The 23307-nt window shown below is 45.8% G+C and overlaps 1 protein-coding gene across 9 annotated transcripts in view; it reads left to right on the forward strand.

Moving 5' to 3' along the window:
* The window catches only part of XYLB (xylulokinase), a 123281-nt gene extending 107729 nt beyond the window's left edge, over positions 1 to 15552 (forward strand). For 4 of the 9 annotated variants that reach the window (XM_085872891.1, XM_085872893.1, XM_085872898.1 and 1 more), the window contains one exon: positions 11985 to 15237. In XM_085872891.1, coding sequence (XP_085729017.1) covers positions 11985 to 12191 — 207 coding nt within the window. In that variant the 3' untranslated portion in view covers positions 12192 to 15237. The other 5 variants (XR_015056011.1, XM_085872894.1, XR_015056010.1 and 2 more) reach the window with 5 other exon arrangements.
* The last annotated feature ends 7755 nt before the right edge of the window (positions 15553 to 23307 follow it).

Below are 23307 nucleotides of genomic sequence, written 5' to 3' on the forward strand. Positions count from 1 at the left end.
CTTATCAAGGTTGTGATAAGTTCCCATAGGTGGTTGTGTTGTGGTTTGGAGGTGGTTATGTTGTGCCATGGTGTTTGTGTTGTGTTTTAAGCCTGGAGTGTCAGGAATTGTGCGAGTTGGATGGATGGTCACTTTTTTGGTGGCCAGGGCTGCTGCTGGGTTAGATTCCGTGGTTTGGATTTTGGGATCCGGATACGAGCATTTTTAAAGCGATTCTTCACCATTGAGTGATCGGGCTAAAAACGATATATTGTTACGAATCTGGAACCCATCACACACAACAGCCAGGGTCCCTATAGAACAGTTATATCGATAAGTCTGTGTTTCTAGTCAGGGTTCCTTCCCCTTTGTTTAATGGGTGAATAATTGTATGTGCGCTGTGAATTATTTTATAGTTAGACCTTTTGTTACATCAATTACTACAACAACAATATCCTCCTTCGTTTCTCGTCCCACCATCATCCATCGGCACCATTAAACACGTGTGAGTCAGCACGTACATGGGCGGAGTTTCCTCGGCCACCAGAGCTCCGACTCCGCCCCAGAGAGATGGAATGTTCCCCGCAACCAATGAGAGGCGAGACGTCTAAGAAACCGACTTTCCCACTAACCCCGGACCAATGCGAGGCGAGACGTCTCAGACGGCGATCCTTCCCACGACACCCCAGCCCGCAAGAGAAATGCAATATAAGGAATGCCAGGGCCTTGGAAACAGTGTTGGGGTTGGGCAGTCGGGTTTGAGGTGCCGGAGATCGACTCGTCTGGTCTGGTCGGCTTGGCAGCGATCCGGTTTAAGGTGCCGGAGATCGACCCGTCTCGTCTGGTCGGCTTGGCAGTGCTCGGGTCATCTCTCATCTTGTCCACCTGGCGTCCGACACTTTTCCTCCGTCCCTGGTGCTTGGAGCGGCATTGTGTTGCAGGTTCGAGTCCCGCCGAGCCGGATCGTCGAAGACCACACGAGGTGGACAGGTCCAAGCACAGGCTCTGGTCTTTAGCTCACCTGTCCTCGAGCTGGAGGCCTTCAATAAAGACCATTGGGGTCCATTTCTGTGTGTATGCGTCTGTCTGTGTGCCCGTCTATAAGTAGCAACTGTTAAGTGCTTTTTGCTTTGTACATACTGCATTTCTTTATAGTTGGTTTAACTCTGCCCTTTATGTGTTCCTTCCCCACCTATTGTAAATAAATATCCATTTGTTGAATGTATCAGCTCGTTTTTGTGTTTCTGTCATTGGTTTGCCGTGCTGCGAACAGGAATTAGGAGGCCTCATTGTTGCCGTAATCGTGCAATCGGCCTGGCAGGATTCTCGTACTCTCCGCTCGGGGTACGGCTCGGATCCGGCTCGGTAACGGCCCGGATCGCGCCGATCCTGCCGAGGGTGAATTTCCCCAGTAGTTGGGACGACGTGGGTATTTTGGTAAATTGAAATTGGCAATCGACCCTATCCCACGAGGTCGACCTATTGGCGATCTTCGGTCCGATAAGGGACCCGTCAGCTCTGGCGTTATCCGGGGTGACGACCTATAAATTACGAGTGTTCGGTGGAGCCGACTCTACTGCTCCATCTAGCGGTCGTGCTCACAGCCGATACCCTGCCCACAACAAATTAATTTGTTGTGGGCCGGGCGTCGGCTGCGAGCACGACCGCGAGGTGGAGCAGTAGGGTCGACTCTACCAAACACCTGGAATCTAGATCGTACCGTTTGGAAAACTATGAGGGTACGGGCCCCTTACAGGACTGTGAATCATCAATAATTCCACCACGTGGGACAGGGTTATTTGCCAAACTTCAAAATACAGTAAAACTCTTTTAAATCACAGCCGTTGGGGTCCGTAAAATAAAAATCCGCAGTTTAGACGATCCACGGATCCGTCAATATTAAGAAAACCGCGAATAATATTAATAAAATATAATCTTGTACCAACGGACCGCGGATAGGGAGTACAAGTGAACCAGTCGAAGACAGCCTTGTCCGACGCTGGATCCTGAGCCTTCCTGGCTCTCTTGCGGCTCAGCCCACTCTCCTTGTCGAGGTCCTGCACGAAGGAGCGAAGGTTGGCCTCCTCCTTCACCCATCCTCTCAAGGTACTCTCTTGTACCCCAGTTTCCCTGGATATCTTAGCTTTACTCTCCTTCTCAGAAACAATCCTGTCCACTAACAAAAGTTTTTCGGAAACAGTTCTGGATGTGTGCTTCCTCTTTTCCCCCCGGCATGTTGACTGATGACGTCACAGCAATGTCGGAGGGAGATGAAGAAGAAGCTCGCTTCGATGTTTGAAAAGGCTGTAGAAAGCTGTAGAATGGTCGTAGAATCGCGGATAATCAATGTGTGGTCTGTAGTAAGTCATCTAAGGTTATGATTGAGATGGATTTGGCCTGAGGTTTTATACAGAAGAGGTGAGAGCGAGTTTATGACACCCCACCACCTCAGATTCGCTCACCGCGTGTCAAAAAGGACTCAATTGTTGTTGAGTTAAACGGCGGATTGAGGGCTTAAACCGCGGATTATAGCAGGTGTCGGCGGTTAGCGAACATATGTCAGTGATTTGACAAGCCATTGTGTGTTTTACACCATCATCTGCGCATTCACACTTGAACAAAGGTTCAGACCATGGTTGAGATCAAAGACCCACATTCCACCCAAAAAATACTACGATTTCATGTTTAAATTTTGGGGTCCATGGTGGACCCGTGGATTAGCCGATTTTGCAGTTAAAAAGGCCGCCAATTAAGAGGATTTTACTGTATCTAGAGACCCACATGGTGAGCTACAGAGTATTCACACCCTCGACGGAACTCGTACGGGACGAGCCGTATGCGTGCTCGACCCGTGCGTAACCCGAGCGGATGATTACCGAAGTCCCGTCGGTCCAAATGTACAATTTGCCGCTTCCCCAAATTTCCCAACACGCACCCTGCTAAACCAATGAAGAAAACACAAAAACGAGCTGATACATTTAACACCTGGATATTTATTTACAATGGGTGGGGAAGGAACACATAAGAGCAGAGTTAAAACCGACTAAAGCATGGCAAATAATGCACAGCGAACGCACTTATCTAATTCCTACTTGCAGACAGGGCCCACAGACGGACGCACACACACACAGATACCCAGAAGGACGTGGACCTTCCCGCCTTGTGCGGTCTTCGACAAGGCGAGCGAACCAGGACGAGACCAGCCGCGTCGAGATGCAACCAAGCCAGCACCAGCGATGACACGAGACCGAGACGACGAGATCATCTGCCGTCCCTGGGTAGCAAGGAACAGAACTGCCGAAGGGAGTGCGGGTCGGACGTGTGATCAAATAGGAGTGGGGGAAACCATCGGCAGAGTCTGACTCCGCCATGGCCCTCCACCCCCCACCAGCCAGGGCCGGGACAAGCAAGCCAAATTGGTTGAAGGACACTTCGCTCTGGTGCACCTCCACACGCTGCAAGACCGTTGAGGACAGCTCTTGCTCTCGCATTTCCGACCAGTCCAGTTTGATATCAAATCTGGGCTGTCGTACTCTGCAGGGGACGCCTGTAATGTTGGCCATTGGCACCCAGCGCAGCGAGAAAAACTCTTTGAGGAATATCCTGTAATGTGCTGATCAGAGGTGCTTGCCCACCAAGAAGCAACCACCTAAAAGGGTGAGAACCTCCATGTAGGCTCACTCCACCGATGGAGAACAGACCGCGATCAGGTAATCCCCGTAGATTCGGAAGGGCTGCAGGGCTTGTGAACCATGTTCGTCCAGGTGCCCTGCAGCTCATCTCGCAGATGTTATTGTGGACCGAGGCCACCAAAGGTGTATGATGTTGAGGATCAGGCAAGAAAGCGGGAAGCCCATTAGGATCCCCTGCTTACTGACCGCCTCTTCACCATCGGCCACTTTACCATCTGTGGTCTGAGGCCAAGAACTCCGACATGAATCATCCACTCCCGAAGACCCAGCCTCTCCATCACACCCAACCAAATGGCCTTACAAAGGTCAAGAGGAAGGAGGTCAGTCGCAGAGGTCAGGTTCGCCGAAAGAACGACTTGGGGAGTGGATGCGGAAACATCGACCGTATTGCGCTGTCATGATCACCCTTTAACACCTGTGCCAGCGCTCGGTCCTTCTTCAATGAAGCTCGGACCTACACATGCAGCAAGTATGCAGGAGGGCTACGATGGCTCCCAAGATTGTGTTACGACATGAGTTTTCCAGTCCCATTCAGGAAGTCCAATTACCTCGGCACTTGACAGCATGTCGAAGTCTAGCTTCGACAAGAGCTGGTCACTCATCCTGGCAGCCAGAACATCGGCTTGCCAGTCGGCCAAATCGACACCCTCTGGTGGGTCCTTGTCCCACTCCTCAGTGGTACTCGGATCAACATGCATTACGACTTCATTCAATAAGTTTTTATATACTGATGTGTGATGTCATTCATAACTTACATAACTGGAACTGCCACTTTATAACTGCAGGTAGTGATGACTGGGTACCAAGACATCCCGCTTTGATACAACCCTGCTTTAATCGGACACCTGACCCTGACCCATGACGTTTTTTTTATTATCATTCAATTGAATTTACAATGGGATTAAAATAAATTCAATTCAAATCAAATGGAAGACCAAATGGGTACAGTCCTGCATTGGAGTAATCAGGAGGAAACCAAACAAGCAAAAATCAAAGATAAAGTCATCAGGAAGAACCTGGATAGGATTCGCATTTCAGCTGCTGCTCCTCTAACCTCAAACCCATCTAAGCACAGTCAAGTGAGCCTTAATCAAAAAAAAAGAAAAGAACCCAGATCACAAAAAAAAAAAATAATTCTGACTGCCAGACCATGCGTCCGATCAAATTGAAATTGAAAACATGTATTCCCAATCACCACTCCCATCATAATTTTGAGGTTTCATGTTAATTGATTAAGCGGTTTCAGAGAAAACATTATTCAATATTTTTCTTCAATCCTATATGGCTGCCAAAGCATGTGACTTCTCAATTATTCCTTAACAAACTTGTACAACCATGGCTTGTGGAATATTTGAGTGAAGTTTCCCCTCGATCTGTCCAGCCGTTCTGGAGATTTTTTTTTATAGGTTTCAGGGTAAATCCAATATGGTTGCCAAACCATGTGACCTATGATGTCATATGTATGAACCTTTTGGTCCTTATGGATAGGCAGTCGGTTATCCATGTAAAGTTTCACCTTGATCTGTTCAGCCACTTCAGAAAAGAAGATTTTGAAGGTTTATTTATTTATTTATTTATTTTAAAAAATGTGGCTGCCGAATTACGTGACTGATGATGTCATCAATTTTTTTTCTGTGGACCAATTTATCCATAGATGAGCCTCAAACATTTTCGTACTGATCAGATGTTGCGTTCTACATATGCAATTATGATGTCATAATGAAGGTACCTATGACATCATGAAAAATCACACATTCCCCATGAGGAGTACTTGGTACATGCCATGCTTAAATGTTTTCCTTTGTGCGGTTTCAGAGATACAGAGGTCCAAAGTTTTTCCGTTTTTCCAACATGGTTACCACACCATGTGACCTATATAATGTCATGATTATCATTAAACATTGTACATGAGTAGTTGCTCATATGGTGAAAATTTAATTTCAATCAGTGAAGCGGTTGTGGAGAAAAACACTAAAGTTCTGTGCGGACAAACAAACAAACAGACAAACAGACCCAAATGCAATACCCTCTCCTTCGGCGAGGGTAAATATCAACTGATATACTCTGACAAATGGGAGAATGACAAAAGATCAGGAAGATTCAAAAAAGAGCCTGACAGAGCAGGGATCGACAAGGAATACTCTTTGGAATGGCTAATCTTCTTCTTCTTCTTTCGGCTGCTTCCGTTCGGGGTCGCCACAGCGGATCATCAGTATGATCCGCATAGTGATTTGGCACATGTTTTACACCGGATGCCCTTCCTGACACAACCCTGGTCGCCTCTTACGACACAGGGATAACTCTTTGGAATGGCTAATAAGAGGTCAAATTAATTGGGATGGAGAACGAGTCATCATAAATGCTCAAGACCAAGGACATTACATTAATGCCTTTAAGAAAATGGTGGGATTGAGCCAATCGGACAAATTCAGGTTTTGTGGGATCGAAATAGAAAGTACCAGCCACCTCCTTTCGGGATGTAAAAAACTCATGTCAGAACAGCTGTACACAGAAATACATGACAGCGTCTGCAGAGTAATCCACGGGCACATCTGTAAACATTTCAACGTCTCAGTCCCAGAACAATCACAGAAACACAAAGCAGATCTGATCCTCGAAAATGAACAGAAAATGCTCACGCATGACAAGATGATCTCTTCAAGTGTGGACATTGCAAACAAAACATTGTGTCCGGACATAGTGCTCAAACACAAACAGGAATGGTCAGCATTGTTAATTGAGGTTTCAGTTCCCAATGACTTCTGACTAAATGCCACAGGAATTAGGAAAATGACCAAATACCAGGATCTGAAAAATGAGGTCAAAAGGATTTGGAAATTGAAGAAAGCTTAAATTGTACCAGTGATAGTCGGAGTGGCAGGAATGATAAAGAAAACCCTTACTGAGAATTTAAAAATCATTCTGGGGAATATCACTCCAAATGAGCTGCAAGTGGAGGCTGTCAGAGGTTCAGTGAAGATTTTGAAAAGAGCCCTTGGAACGAAGCTATGAGAACGAAGTTTCACAGTTTGGTTCATGAATCACAATCGTTTACCAAAAAGGAGGTGGAGATTTTGAGTTCTGGGAGAACTTCCTCCCACCTCCTGAAACTCGCAAATGGAGATAACCAAAGGGACAACTATTATTCAACGAAAGATGAAGGGATGGTTTCACATGATCATTTCTTGTGACCATCCCTACTTTGTTTATACATACCTTTTGGAGTGACATCCCAACATCCTTTTGCGTTTTTAAAAATGTTTTTATTACTTGTATAATTGTTGTCTTGCCTGTGCTCGCTTTCTGGCCAGTTGTTGTATGATTGCCATTGCTTGTATTTTCCTGCCATTTCTCACCGTGCTTGCTGATTAAATCCCACGTGGTACAAAGAACTATATCTTGACTGATTGTTTGGGTTTGATCAGAGATAGCACTCAATAATAATTAGCCCAAGCTGGTGATTGTCCTCTGTTTGACGATAGGGTGTGGTGCATAATGTTGGTTCGCTCGGCCCATTGTCATTCATTGCGCGGCCACCAGCACGGTTCCCCATACGCTTCAATCATCTTACAGGTACGGTAAACCGGCACTGGGCGTGAGGATCAGAACAAAAGTGAGTGGTGTAGACTGCGTTCGCGGTTTTTTTTTTTAAGATTCATCAGCATTTCGGAGTTATATTGTTTGTTTGTTTTTCACTTAACCAATGCAAGCAATGTGCCTGTTCAGCACATCATTTCCATGAGTCTTTATGGCAGCATCATTTCAAAAATAATTTCTTTCTTTCTTCGTATGCAGCCTGTGGCTGCTTGGCTGCATCATTTTCTGGGGGCGCAGCTGTGCCGCTGATTCAATGCCCAATACCAGTAGGCTGGCACTCATTTTTCGGACCTCAGAAAAATTACAGTCTGAGTCGACCCACCTAGTGTTAATTCAACGTCGACCCACATAGTGTTAATTCAACATCGACCCACCAAGTGTTAATTCAACGGCAGGACAGTGGCTTGAACTCAATGCCTGAGGATCTTCAGCCAACTACCTTACCCGTTAAGCCAACATCAGGCCAAAAATAATTGGTATGTTGTACGTAAAAATAGCAGAACTTTCAACTCTCCCTCTGTATATTTCATTCCTCTCTTTGTTTCCCTCATCTTACTCTGATCTTATCCCAAGCTTCCTTCCCTTATCTCACTAATTCCTTCGCCCTCTCCCGTTTTCTCAAGACGCTACTTTCCCCCCACTTGCTTAATATATGGATGGTCTCAATTAACGAATTTCAATATTTTGATGGCAAATCGTTTAACCCGCTGAACTGTTGTGTTTCAGACGTATAATGCAATGTTGGAGCGATTTCGTGCACTGGAGGAAAAGGTTGTGGAAGAATCTTTTCTGTGACTTGAGGCATATTAACCACAACGAAAAGACAAACTTTTTCTCTGATAAAATATAATGATTTATTACAGTTAAACTCGTCTTATTTCATAAACGGACCATTTTAATAAAGGGAGCAAAGCTTAATGCTGTATGTGCCTCAGGATTGATGACATGAAATTATTGCTCAGTGGAAAAGAAAAGAAAAAAACATTTAATGAGGAGCTAAATGTTAATTTGATATTAGCACAGATGGGGTTCTGTCTCAAGTTCCCAAATTTGCTTGATCTATAATCAAATGTTATGAAATTCCAACTTGCTTCATGTGATCTCTGTGTGCTGTGTTTATGAAAAAAAACATACGTATAATACATTCAATCAGCTAGTCTTGATGTGCTGTTTCAACTCGTGACAATCACATTGCTAATGCACCATATTGCAAAAAAAAATTAAAAACCTCGGTGTGTGTATGTATATGTATATGTATATATATATATATATATATATATATATATATATATATATATATGTATATATATATATATATATATGTATGTATATGTATATATATATATATATGTATGTATATGTATATATATATATATGTATGTATATGTATATATATATATATATATATATATGTATATATATGTAACATGATTCGTTGAAACTAAATTAATCAAAACAATGGAATAATCAAAACAAAACAAAGTGCTTTTGATATTTCATCTGGAAACTGATATTCTCAGTTTTATTTTTGTACAAAAATGGCTCGAGGCATGCTCAAGAGGCTTCTTGTATCTGGCACAATCTGAATAATAAAATAAAAATGATAAAGGCACAAAGAATACAAATGAATTTAGAGAGTGTATTAACTGGAATCTCATCAAGAAGGAGAGACGAGATAGGAGGAGGATTGAAATTAACAAGAATATAAATCCTCATCGACGACACGGCCCCAACCGCACCATAACAACGGGACGTGTAAATTTTACATCAAAAAGAATGAATAAATGTGTCGGTCGTGGAGATGGCAAAGTGTATATAAATAAAAAAACATACATAATTCAAGGTAATATGTTCCTTGTAGAGATGGTAAAGTGTATATAAATACGTAATGACATAAATAAGTAATGATAATGACTCCCATAAAAAATAATTTCAAATTGCCAAAATTCCAATTTGGCTACGATCCCCAAAATCATTTGATGTCCCTCATGCCGAGATATGATTGCATACACGTGCTAAATATGAAAGAAATATATCAAGTAATTTTCGAGTTAAAACTCTGTCTGGATGGATGCACGAAAGGATTGACAGACAGGACGCAAGACATAAGCCTTGGGCCTGACAGACAGGGCCGATGCCCAGCTGAGAGCGAAAGAAGGAATTCATGGCCTTTCCCTACTGAACACTTTACACACACCCCACCAGAGCAGCAAACGTATCGAGAGTACAGCACCCCAGGTGAAATGTTAAATGCAACAGTACTTCCACAATATGAATTGCTATCACCCCCACCATCCATAATACTGTTGCGGATCCGGGGTCAGGGGCGAGAAGACCATGAGGGGGTGAGCTACCTCTAGTTCCCACCAGACTCTCCGGAATTGCAGGCCGTAGCACATGAATAACTTTGTGAGCGGCGGGTCGCTAATCGACCGTGAACGCCAATAACTCGACCACATGACTTCGGGTCCTCCGTCTGATACCATTTACCTAAAGGTCACGTGATTTAATTACCGGGGGATCACCTTGCCTTGCTCAAACCGGATCACCTTACCAGATCAGATGCAGCCGAGCGTAACTGCTAAGAACGTTCCTGCTAGAAAACAGATTGGTGGGGGATAATGCCCTGACTAGACTAGAGTACGAACCATGCTGGACCAATGAAGGAAAAGACGTAATAAAGCTGGAAACATTTCTATACAAGCATTTATTTACAATGGTGAGGAAAGGGATGTGGCACATTGAATGGAGTATATTGGTATGTACAGCAGGGGATAGCAAGGAATTTGTGGGGTGTGGCAAAATGCAAGCGATCTTACAAAGCAGACACAGAGCAGACTTATCCCGTTATAACTTCTACAATCTTAACTTAGACTAGGACAGGCGCCATAACATACACACACACAAACAAACCTGAAGAAGATTAGATATAGCCCAGAGAGAGAAAGCAGATGAGGATAAAAGGCGTCGCAATACCTGGCACTGTCGACGGACCAACGCATCCCAGTACGCTAAGACAGAGGTAGGAGGGAAGAATACTGGTGGTATCTCAGGTGTGGGAGTGAGAGGTGTGGTGTCATGCCAGAGGAAAATTGGTTTGTGAGTCAGTAATGATGCTCTTTTGTGCATCCAAAGGAGACAGGATAGAGGGGTGGATAGAGAGAGAGGAGAGAAGATGCGTGAGGTGAAAGATCCTTAACCTAGTCGTGTATAGGTCTGTTTGTGTAGCATGTACCTCCGTGGGACGCTCTGCCTAAGCGTTCCCACCTCAATATGCGGCGCGTTATCTCCGGCTTAGTCACTTTTCCGGGGCTAATGGCAACGTGCGCTCCGTACTTGTCCTCAAGAAGAAGCACGTCCACGCAATTGCGCACCAACAGCGAGTGAAGAGCAGAGACAATGAAGACCAGCAAACGAAGAGCCAAGAGGAGCACAGAAGAAGGGGGGGATGGCTTGGCCGTTTATAAGCCCTGGGCGAAGGGTGGGGTGACGAGCTGAAAGTGACGTGCTGTGACCCGAATCCCACTCCTCTGTTGGGCCACAGCGGCCCAAGCCACGTCCTGCCAGGCTCCGTGGCCGGAAACTGTCTTAGTCACCCATCTGGTTTGACACGGCCCAGAACTCCTGACCCAACACAGGGCATCTCTTTGAGCCGGCACCCCAGCCCTGAACGTGCTCCGAGTGCAGTCTGAATGCCGAATAGCAACGGACTTCCCCCACCACCCACAGGCCCCTCTCATGAGCCAAATTTCACACCCGGACCCTGTACCAAGCTCCCGGATCTCCCTTCCCTTGACCCCTCCTCGCCGCCCCTTTCTTGCCATGGTCTGGCGACTGAACGAGGGTCGTATCAATTCTGCATACCCACCCAGGACATCTCCTGCGAGATGCAGTCGAGCTATTAACGTCAGTTGCTCAGCCCTGCATCGCGTGGTCCGAGGACAGTCCAAGTCATGCAGCACTCCTCTATATTGTTGCGATGCACAGGTACGAGGAGGTGTGGGAATATTTTTCCCATGTGCGGGAGGCATTTATGGTCAAAGTGGTGAGGTTTGGTGAGTGAGGTGTGAAGCTAGGTGTGATGCCAGTTGGAAATTGGCGTGTAGATTTGAATGACATAATGGCACGCGTGCGGTATCGTGTAGTCGTGGCTTGTGTTGATTCCAAGCCACAGGAAGCATGTGGTGCTTAATATTCCATCGCATGTTGAATGGTGTTTGTGCTTGCTTGTTTGCTTGCTTGATTTGTACCATAGCTGAAAGGAAAGGGTTGGACTAGAAATCAGAATAGGAGACAGAGATAGTTAATAGACCTAACTGGGAGACCCACACAACGCACTTCGTCCCGTTAAACCACTAGACATGAGGGGAAGGTCTAACTGCATGAAGACGAACGAAATAACTGCCTGTGGATCACTGTATGTTGGGTGCCATTGCCTTAGAAGCATGCGGTTTTGTAGGACCGCAACAATATTAAAATGATTGACAGCTACTGTGCTGCACCACCTTGCCAGAAGAGGATTGAAATAAACTGTGCTTGTGCACACCCTAAATTTACTGTGCAAAATTATTTTCACACGAGGTATAAAACTCTTGAAGAAATTGGCATAAAAATATTAAATATGATCACTTTCAGCAAGCTTGGTGAGTTACATGACGTATGATGCACACATCACATGGAACAGAGAAGTCCTCATGTAAATCTTTTTTTCTTCAGAGGGAATTTTTTTTGAGGCTTTTACAAGAAATTTGGCGAGGAGTGGAGGAAGTAAATGAGCAGGTAAGAAAGTTAAGAGAATACGAGAAAGCATCTCAATATGTAAAGCCCATTCACGGTTGCTTTGTACTCAAGTTAAACTTGAAAACTACAGTTAAAAAAAAAAATTGTACATTTTATTCATCTGTGTTCTCCATATTCTTATAATAATGGTTTGTTGAAGATTTCATGACAAAAGCTCAATGAGTAAAAATGTTACGGCCAGAACAGACACACTGAAACTCAATGGTAAATGAATAAAGAAACAAAGAAGCAATTAAAAAACGAGAAGGGCACTCGGTGGAGCACATACCTCTGCCATGTAATGCCTGATCCACGGGAACATATTGGTCCCAATACATTTTTTAAATATCATGCTATACAGTACTCTATCATTTTTGGCCCTATCTCTCAATGGTGAAGAATCACTTTAAATATTAAATAATTATCGTGACCAGATCTGGATTCGGATCTTCACCAAAATCGAATCAATTCGTCGTCGTCACACACCCAACCTATCCACCAGGTTTCGTCCGAATCCGTCCACACCTTTTTGAGATGTCGTGTTATATATTGGTTTCGCCTCATCTCTCAACGGTGAAGAATCACTTTTAAAAAAAATTGTCGGATCCGGATCCAGATTCGGATCTTCACCAAAAGTGAATCCTTTCTTCCTCGTCACACACACAACATGTCCACCAAGTTTCGTCCGAATACGAACACAACTTTTTGAGATATCGTGCACACAAACAGACAGAATGAGGTGAAAACATAATCTCTTTCACCTTCAGTGGTGGAGGTAAAAATGGGGCATTTCACGAAGGGGGGGAGGGGGTTCCAGACGGTCCTTTCCGAGAGACATAGTGAGAGTGTGAGATTTGTCCGGATTGAAAGACATGTTCCACGTGTTGGACCAGTTTGTGATTTTACCCAGATCTGCAGTGAGCGAAGAAGCTGCTGTTTGTTGATCTGAGGAATGACAGATGGAACGGCAGAGGGTAGAGTCATCAGCAGATAGAGGATTTTCCAGATAGTCGGAGAGATCATTGATGAAAACCAGAAAAAAGCACAGGGCCCAGAACGCTACCTTGAGGAACTCCAGCCTGGACAGGAAGAGGGGATGAAAGAATCCCATTTCGGGCCACATGTTGCCTGCGACAGGAGAGGAAGTCGACGAGCCATGAGTGGAGATTGCCTTGGATACCATAGGAAGAGTTTGTGGAGCAGGGCAGGGTGCCAGACCGTGTCGAAAGCACATGATATGTCCAGGGAGATGCCTCTGATCTCATGTCTGGCATTGAGGACCTCCATCCATTGTTGGGAAAGCAGAGGCAGCACGTCCAGGGTAGAGTTACCTGGTCTGAATCCAAATTGATGATCGGAAATCAAGCCATTGGAAAAGAGGAAGGATTTAATGTCTGAAGCGATGATGGATTCCATAACCTTGCTGATGATTTGGAGAAGGCTGATTGGTCTGGAGTTGCAGGGATCTGTTTTTACACCTTTTTAAGCAGAGCGGTAATGCTTGCTGATTTCCAAGCAGATGGCAGATGACCTTGAGCAAATGAGAGGGTGAATAGAACAGAGAGAGAGAGGGTGAGCAAGTGCAGAGGAGCAGGTTTTTAGGACACGTGGGCTGATGCCATCTGGACCGGTTGCAGAATCTGAGTCGAGGTTTGACAGCAAACTCTCCACTTTGTCAGGAGAAAAGGACACAGAGTCCAGGAACAGCTGGTTGTGCCGGGGTAAGGTGGGTAGAGAAAGTGATGTGTTTGGGACACAAAATTTAGAAGCAAACACACAGTTTATGCCTTAAGCCTTTTCATGTGCAGTGTCAGCTGTGCAGCCATTTGAAGTGAGGGAGGGGGAACATACACCAGAAACGGACTTGACTTGATGCCACTAGGATTTGGAGGAGGGAGAGAAGTTTGAGAGTTCAGACTTGAGATGAGAAAGATGTTGTTTTCTGGCTCTCCTGAGGGTAGATACACACTTGTTCCGAGCTTTATCGAAGGAACTGAGATTGCTCTCAGTTGGGTTTGCCGTCCATGAGGGGAAGGCAAGTTGTTTTAGGACAACTGCCTCAATACAAGCTTCAGTGTACCATAGGCGGGAGGAAGGGTAGGACAACTGAAGATGAGAGGGGTTAAATCTGTGCATGAGAGAGAGCAAGATTCTATGAAAGAATTCCCAGGATGAATTGATGTCGGAGAAAATAGAGATGGGAGACCAGTCTATAACTTTGACGGCTGCTTGAAATCCCTGCCAGTTGGCCTGATTGAAATGCCATACTCGGCAGTGCTGAGGTGGTTCTCTTATAACAGCCAGAGAGATGACCACTTTGACAAGCATGTGGTCAGATGAACTGTTAGGAGCAGAATAAGAACAGCAGACATTTTCTGGGAAATTCTTGAAATTATTGCTGCGGCTCTGTGAAGCCAGCACTCCTCCTCGGCAATGGCATCCAACAGACCATGATCCTGAGACAGTTATCTTGTTTGTATTCGTTCCGTTAGCCCTTTTTATATGTCCAGTGAGTAAATGTGACAAGATGCGTGCGTAGGGCTTTTAGGTGGGTTTTTAATTCCATTCTGTATTCTTTTATCTGTTTAATTTTCCTTCAGACATGGCCTCCTTTCCTTCATGCGTACACGCCAAACCAGTTACACTGCCGAAGGAGCCGCAGGAATAAAGAGTGTTACCATAGCTTATTTGCATATGCGCGCCGTTTCCCTGTTCAAATGGTGCACCATAAGCCATTCGACACCTCACCTCAGACCCTCACCACACTCACCCCAACACTATCATAAAACTCCCCACATCATCAGACTACAACAGCCTCCTTCACAAACTCATTGCACTACAGCCGGCACGTGACACCACCGCTGCCATTGCTCAAACACAGTCATCATGAACGACCACCACTGCCTTTTGGGACCAGCGGGTATGAGGAGGAGCACTCATAGATGGGGTGCACAATCTCCCCATGTTATTCTCGGAGCTCTGTTGCATGGCAAAGCACAAAGCAAATGGGGCCATTTCTGGTGGGAAACCCTTGCCAGGGCAGGGCCAATACAGTGGTTCAAGTCTACGCACCAATGAGGACATGGAAAAATACCCATCACTGCCTGTTCCACTCTCAAGCGCCACCCCCGCTGGGGAGGAATAAAAAGAGAGCTCTGATTTGACCTCTGTCTGTCTCTCTCTTCTCATCTCGCAGCTGGTCCACCTTTTGTTCTTGGGGTCATGGACCGGAATGGAGAGTGTTGCGAAGGTCCGTCGACCGTGCCAGGTATATTGAGGGAATTTACACCTCACCTGCTTCTCTCTGGGCTATCTCTAATTTCCTCGGGTTTGTCTGATGGCAACTTTAACATGTGTAACATAATATAAGGTTGTAGAAGTTTATCTCGGGTTTAAATCTGCTGTCTTTCGTTTTTTAAGATAATTTATTTTCTTTTGTTGCACCCACAATTCCTTGCTGTCCCCTGCTGTGCATACCTGTGAATAAACCCTTTACTGTGCCACATGACTTTCCTCAGCCTCACTTGTAATAAATTGATTTTGTTATAAACGAACCCAGCCCATTTTTGTCTTTTCCTTCATTGGTCCAGCATTAGCTTAGCCGGGAAGTTCTGCCCCACAGAATTTCCTCTCGTTAGCCAGCACACACTCACTGTATCGCTCGGCAGGATTCCAAGTGTGTGCTGAGGGCACGAAACCCCAATTGACTCGGCCATCCACAGGCAAGATATCACTCAAAGTAGTGTAACCCTGCCTGGATTGGCAGTGCCAATCAGCCTTTGTGATTGCTCAGCAACCTGCCAGTGCAAGGAACTATCTGTGCCTGGCAGCCTCAGGACCGGGTGTTCAAAAAGGGACCTGAGTGCTTCACCTCGTGGCGAGCCTCGCACCCCGTGTATGCAACAATATTCACATTATATGTGACGTATTATACATATTATACACACACATATTGATATATGATCAAACACATAACATGCGTGACATGATATACACATGTTGTTGTTGTTCATCTTTCGGCTGCTCCCGTTAGGGGTCGCCACAGCGGATCATCCGTTATGATCCGCATACTGATTTGGCATAGGTTTTACGCCGGATGCCCTTCCTGACGCAACCCTGGTCGCCTCTTACGACACAGGGATCAGGATTTGGGTTTCGCCATGATTCCGGGCTGCTCTACACCCACATGATATACACATACATTATACATATTATAGATACACATATTATACATAGTACATACATATTATATACACATTATACATATTATATACACACACATTATACATATTACATACACACATTATACATATTATATGCATACATATTATACATACCAGCAAATACAACACGTCACTTTGCTGATGGGGATAATAAGGGTTGGGGGGGGGAGAGAAAGAGGGAGTGGGAGAGAGGAGGATGGGGGAGAGAAAGAAAGAGGAGGAAGGGGATGGAGAGAGAGGGGAAGGAGGAGAGGCAGAGAGGACAGTGGGAAGGGAGGGGAGAGGAGGTTGGGGAAGCTAAGAGGGGGTGAAGAAGGCGGTAGAGCAAGGAAGGGAGTAGGTGGTGAGAGCGACGCCTCACCAAACGTTGCTACACACTGCTGGAGGGAGGGGTGCGAGAGACAGAGGTGTGGGAGAAGAGTGCTACATTTTATTCGGCAGCGGTAAGGGACATGGAGAGAGGGTGATGGGGGTGGGGAGGGGGGAGAAAGGTGAGGGGAGAGAAAAGTGAGGGGAGGCAGTGGGGTTAGCAAACAAAATGATATGTTCTGCTTAATGACTGAATGCACACGCACACACACACACACTTTGAGACCCCAGGCAGGAGTATTTAAAATCCACGCTATCTACCTGGCAAAGGTCTGCCCGCATGCACACATACTCGTACATGCAGCGACCTTTGCACACCTCCGGTTGACTCACTCCGAATATGATTCATACATGCTACAGTCCCATCAACAGAGGGGAGGAGTGGGGGAGTAGGGGGAGGGGTGGGATAAAGATATAAAGGGGTGGAGAGCGAGGGAGGGGAGAGGTGAGAAGAAAGGGGGAGAGGGTCGGAAAGAGGGAGAGTGATGGAAGAGAGGGTGGTAGGGTTGAGAGGAATAGGTGGGATAGGGGTGAGAGAGGCAGAGGGGTGACAGAGGGAGAGGGGTGAGTGAAGGAGAGGGGCAAGGAAGGGGGAGAGGGATTCCAGCAGATGTGACGCCCAGTTTAACATCCATTGATGAATCACCCTGCCTGTGAAACACCTCGATGACAGTTTATAGCTGGGTCTGGATTCATACCCAGGCTAGACAGCTTAGCTTGAGCATGCGTACCTCTCGGCTTTCCTGCCATGATGTGGCGATGCATTCCTTCATAACAACTGAAAACATTTTTTACTCGTGATCATTTAATTTATTTTGCCTTCCTACCTCCTGTATCGAACCGTGGTATTGTCATTGAGCCTGGAAGAACGTGTGCCAAGTGGATTCACCAAGCACTTCATTAAACGATTGAAGAAACTTTTAAAAACGAAATTTTCAATTTTTATTTGTATTTATCTATGCCAAAGTGATGGGTCACATAATGGAAGATCATACAAAAAGGGAAATTGTCATGTAAAATAAAATGTCACACATTCAGCGAGCCAGCCACCGCATGCTGCACCACACAGAACGTGAGTATGGTTTTTCTGTGCAACCGCTTTCTGGATTGAAACAAAATTTTCACCAGGGGAAGAACTTCTCACGGAGAATGTTTTCATGATAATTATGACGTCACAGGTCACGAGATGTGGCAGACATGTTGGCAAAAAGGAAAAACTTTTCAAACTCTGTTTCTCCGAAACCGCACCAAGGGAAAAAATTGAAACTTTGCACATGGCAAGTACTCCACATCTATAAAAAATAAATGTCAGTGTGTGTTCGTCCGTCCATCTCCTCCATAACTCCAAAACCATGAAACCTAGCAGCCCAAAACTTTGCATGCAAACTAAGAGAACTCCAAGGTGGTGCATGAATGGAAATTGTGTGTTTGGGTTAATTTTTATCACCTCTTTTAAAGATAATTTCGGAGGTGCTTATCACAAAAAACAAAACAAAATAAGCCTGACCAATGGTGGCACATCACCTTGGTCACTTCTCTGTCAGCCAGCAAGAGACTCAACCCAGCCTGGTGTTGGCTTATTGGCTAGAGTGACTGGCTTGGGATCTTAATGTCCTGAGCTCAAACTCCTATGGTGCCGTTGAATTAACATCAAGCGCGGTTGACAGCCTGTCATCCTTCTGAGGTTGGCAAAATGAGTAAAATTGTACTGGTAATCAGAGCATTTCATCAGCAGCATGGCTGCACCCTCACCTAATGATGCTACCTGCAGCTGTGTGCTGTATATGAAAGAGGATGAGACTTAAACCACCATTTTTCTGGCCTGCTCCACAATGCCTTGGCTTGGAACAGCCCGCAGCGATTTCTTAATGATAAAGTTGTTTTTTTTCCACTTTCCTCACATATCATCGAATGCCTGATCATCATACCTTCGAATCGCTGGATACATTGCAATGCTTATAAATTAATGCCAGCATTCGTGGCTTTATTTAATTTCCACACATGACATATCCTCGAAAATCTCTTGAACTAAGCCGAATTACAACATGTAAGTTCCAGAATTGAACATAGAAGCAGTTCAGACTGCTAAAAAAAAGTGTTAATTTGTCCAATTCAGACATAGTTTTTAATTAAACTGGCAGTCACATCTGCCGCAATCCCCACCCCTCTCCTCTCCCTCTCTCCACCTCCACACTCTTCCATCCCCTCTCTCTCCCCCTCCCCTCTCAAACCCCTCTGCCTCTCTCACCCCCATCCCACCCCTCTCCCTCTCTCTCGCCCATCCTCTCCCTCTCTCTCCCGCCCTTTCCCTCTCCCTCTCTTTCCCACCCTTTCCCTCTCCCTCTCTTTCCCACCCTTTCCCTCTCCCTCTCTTTCCCACCCTTTCCCTCTCCCTCTCCCTCCCACCCTCTCCCTCCCACCCACTCCCTCTCTATCCAACCCTCTCCCTCTCTCTCCCTCCCTCTCTGCTCCTCCACCCCTCCCGCTCTGTTGAGGGGACTGTAGCATGTACAAATCAGATTCGGAGTGAGCCGACCGGAGGGGTGCAAAGGTCGCTGCATGTGTGAGCATGCATGCATACATGCAGGCATGCTTTTGCCAAGGATATAGCATGGGTCTTAAATGTTCCTACCCAGTTGTATGCAGAACCTGGCAGTTAAGTAGAAAATGTTGCTGTTTGGGTGCATTTTATTGCCCTTCCCTTCCCCCCCCTCATGCTGCTTCCCTTCCCTTCCCTTCACACCGTATTCTCTACCCCTCATGCTGCCTTACCATCCCTTGCCCTCATGTTGCCTTCCCTTCCCTTCCCTTCCCTTCCCCTCACACCATGTTCTCTTCTGCTCACCCTGCCTTACCTTCCCTTACTCTCACACTGCCTTACCTTCCCATCAGGCTGCCTTACCTTCCCATCACGCTGCCTTCCCTCCATCTCCCATCATGCTTACCTATTTCCAAACTCCCTCCCCGCTCCACCCCCAGGACACTCCCAGGGCGGTCTCTGTATGCTGCATTAACATGCTGTATTAACGTGTCATTTTAATGTACTCCATTTTGTTCAATCCTGTACTACCCCCCTCACCACCTCCACAAGTCTCTCAACAAAGCCCAAGTCCAGAACCCCATCCCTTCATACTCACCTCCTCCCAAACACACTCCCCAATTCCCCCCCTCCTCTATCCCCCATCCCACTCACCCCTCCCAGAGTACAGTGTATAGCGATGTTTAGTGAGGTGTCACTCTTCCCCCTTCCTGGCTCCCCTCACTTCTCACCCCTCATCTTCTTCTTTCCTCCCCTCCCTCCTTCCACACCTTTACTCCCCTCCCTCCTCTCTCTCCCTCCCTCTTCTATCCCCCCTCCATCCTAATTCCCCTTCCTCTCTCTCCTTCCCTCTCTACCTCCCTCCCTCATCTCTTTACCTCCCCTACCTTATTTCTCGACCTCCCTCCCTCCTCTCTATCTCTCCCTCCTCTACCTCCACTCTATCCCTCCCTCCTCTACCTCCTCAACCTCCCCTCTCCCCTCTACCTCTCCTCCCCCTCTACCTCTCCTCCCCTCCCCTCTCTCCTCCTCCCCTCTCTCCTCCTCCCCTCTCGCCTCCTCCTCTCTCGTCCTCCCCCTCCTCTCTAGTCCTCCCCCTCCTCTCTAGTCCTCCCCCCTCCTCTCTCGTCCTCCCCCCTCCTCTCTCGTCCTCCCCCTCCTCTCTCATCCTCCCCCTCCTCCCCCCTCTCCCTCTCCTCCCCCTCTATCTCTCCTCCTCCTCCTCTCTCGTCCTCCCCCCTCCTCTCTCGTCCTCCCCCTCCTCTCTCGTCCTCCCCCTCCTCCCCCTCTACCTCTCCTCCCCCCTCTACCTCTCCTCCCCTCCCCTCTCTCCTCCTCTCTCGTCCTTCCCCCCTCCTCTCTCGCCCTCCCCCTCCTCTCTCGCCCTCCCCCTCCTCTCTCGCCCTCCCCCCTCCTCTCTTGTCATCCCCCCTCCTCTCTCGTCATCCCCCCTCCTCTCTCGTCCTCCCCCCCACCTCCCCCTCCTCTCTCCTCCTCCCCCTCCTCTCGTCCTCCCCCTCCTCTCTCGTCCTCCCCTCCCCCTCCTCTCTCTCCCTCCCCTCCCCCTCCTCTCTCTCCCTCCCCCTCCTCTCTCTTCCCCCCCCCCTCCTCTCTCTCCCTACTATTTCCCGACGAGTTGTATTTGCTAGTAGGGAATAAATATGATTTTTGCATGATATCATAGGTGCGTTCATTATGATGTCATATTTGCATACATGGAACGCAACATCCGATCAGTATAAATTTTTTTGAGGGTCATCTCGGGCTAAATTGTATGCGGGAAAAAAATTGCTGACGTCATCAGTCACGTGGTTCAACAGCCATATTAAGATTTTTTTAAACCTTCAAAAATCTTCTCTGAAACGGCTGAACAGATTGAGGCGAAACTTTCCAGCTCTTACCAACTATCCATGAGGAATAAAACATTCCCGCCAATGACACCAGAGGTCACAGGGTTTGGCAGCCATATTGGATTCACCCTAAAACCTTTAAACATCTCCAGAATGACGACAGATCGAGAGGAAACTTCACAAACATTTTCCGCAAACCTTGGGGATAGCAGGGTGTTCACGAATATAATTGATAGGTTCCATGGTTTAGCAGCCATATTGGATTGAAGGAAAATATTGAAAAAATTATTTGTCTTGAACCACTTCATCACTCGACATGAAACTTCACAATTCTGATATAGAAGTGATGGGGAATATACGTTTTAAATTGCAACCCGGTTTTTCAAAATGCCGTGAACAAACTTTTTATACATTCTGGGTGATGAAGGTTGTCGTCAAGTGTCATCGAAATTGTGTGTGTGTAGTTTCAGAGAAGCTGCAAGTGTTTATTGGATGGATGGACGCATGGTCTGGCAGCCACAATTATTTAGTTCTTTGAATTCTGTGTTTTTATTTCTAATAAGGTTCACTTGGTTGCGCCTGGATTCGTTCAAGGGTAGAGGAGTAGCAGCTGAAACCCGAATCATATCCAGGTTCCTCCTGATGACTTCATCTTTGCTTTTTGCTTGTTTGGGTTCCTCGTGATGACTCCAATGTAGTACTTGTGGTATCTGCAGTATTTGGTCTCCCTATTTGATTTGAATTTAATTTATTGTCATCCCATTCTGAATTCAGTCGAATAATACTAACGTCATGGGTCAGGGTCAAGTGTCCGATCAAAGTGGGACGTCTTGGTACCCGGTCATCACTGCTAGTAGTTATGAAGTGGCAGATCTCATCATATCTATTATTTGCTCACCTGAAACGTAGTTCCAGGGAACTTATGGGATGGCGTGTCGTCCGTCCGTCCATCCTTCCGTAAACACTTGCAACTTCTTCTCTGAAACTACACACACGATTTAAATGAACTTGACCACAACCTTCATCCCCCAGAATGTACCAAAGTTTGGTCATGGCATTTTAAAAATTGGGGTCTTTTGGAGGGGGGGGGGAATTGCCTCCTAAAGTATTATTTTCTTTCTTCTCTGAAACAACACACACAATTTCAATGACACTTGATCACAGCCTTCACCACCCGTGATGTTCCAAAATTTGTTAACAACATTAAAAAGAAATATATATATATATATATATATATATATATATATATATATATGTATTTAATTTAGTCCTCCGTTACATGTTTTATGGGTCATCCACGGCTACCAGTGGTCCCCTGGTTATCTTATCCAGCCACTACCAGGTGAGCACCCAGGAGTATTTTAATTATGTAAAAATAAAATTAATTACACACCAGTATACAAACGCCACACAAACCTGGGATGATGATGATGATGATGATGATGATGATGATGATGATGAGCAAGTTTTGACCAATCTCGGTTTTTTTTGCTTTTTCCATGGTCTGAAGTACTGAAAAGTGATCCCTGCCTCGGCAATCAGCTGAACAGATCAAGTAGGTTCTTATATGTAGCATAAACGACTTTTTCGAGAAGATACTTCGACTTTAGTTTTATATATTGCAGGTGGGGCTGACTTTTTTTTCCCCATGCCATACCTACATCGACATTACCAGTGCACTCTCCGATATATCTGTGCAGTGTCTGTCCTGTCCTGTGTTGTCACTGAACTACTCCCTCAAACTTTTGTGAAATCGTCCCAAACTTCTGGGATGCACCTACCCCTCCCGTGTGTACGTCCTAAGTGTTTTCTTTTTGACATTTCTTGAAAAAAAATAAAATAAAATTCTAATTTTTTGAAAAGATTTTTTTAACCTAAATCTTCACCTTTAATATCACCAGTTTATGAAAATATAATATCACAAATATCAAATACATTTGTGCAAAAGAAATGTTTGTATTATGATTGGTGTAAATCTTGACAACACAGCAATTAATTTCACGTACAGTCATTATCCTCGGTTAAAACAAGCCTGTGCCTCTGCAGCGACGTGTGGTGAGGTGACAGGAAGTATTATACACCAGCGTGGATTGACTCGCTCGCCTCGCCACACATCGCTAATGTGGGACAAACACTACCACATTATTAAAAACACCTCACCACCACATTATTAAAACCTCACCACAAACCGCCATGCTAATAAAAACACCTCACCGCCATGTTATTTAAAAACTCCTGCTGTGCAATTCAAAACACCTCACCACACGTGACGCAAGTAA

This window comes from Eptatretus burgeri, chromosome 3 (genome assembly GCF_056783735.1).
Source record: "Eptatretus burgeri isolate ZD-2024b chromosome 3, Ebu_testis_v1, whole genome shotgun sequence".
NCBI lineage: Eukaryota > Metazoa > Chordata > Myxini > Myxiniformes > Myxinidae > Eptatretus > Eptatretus burgeri.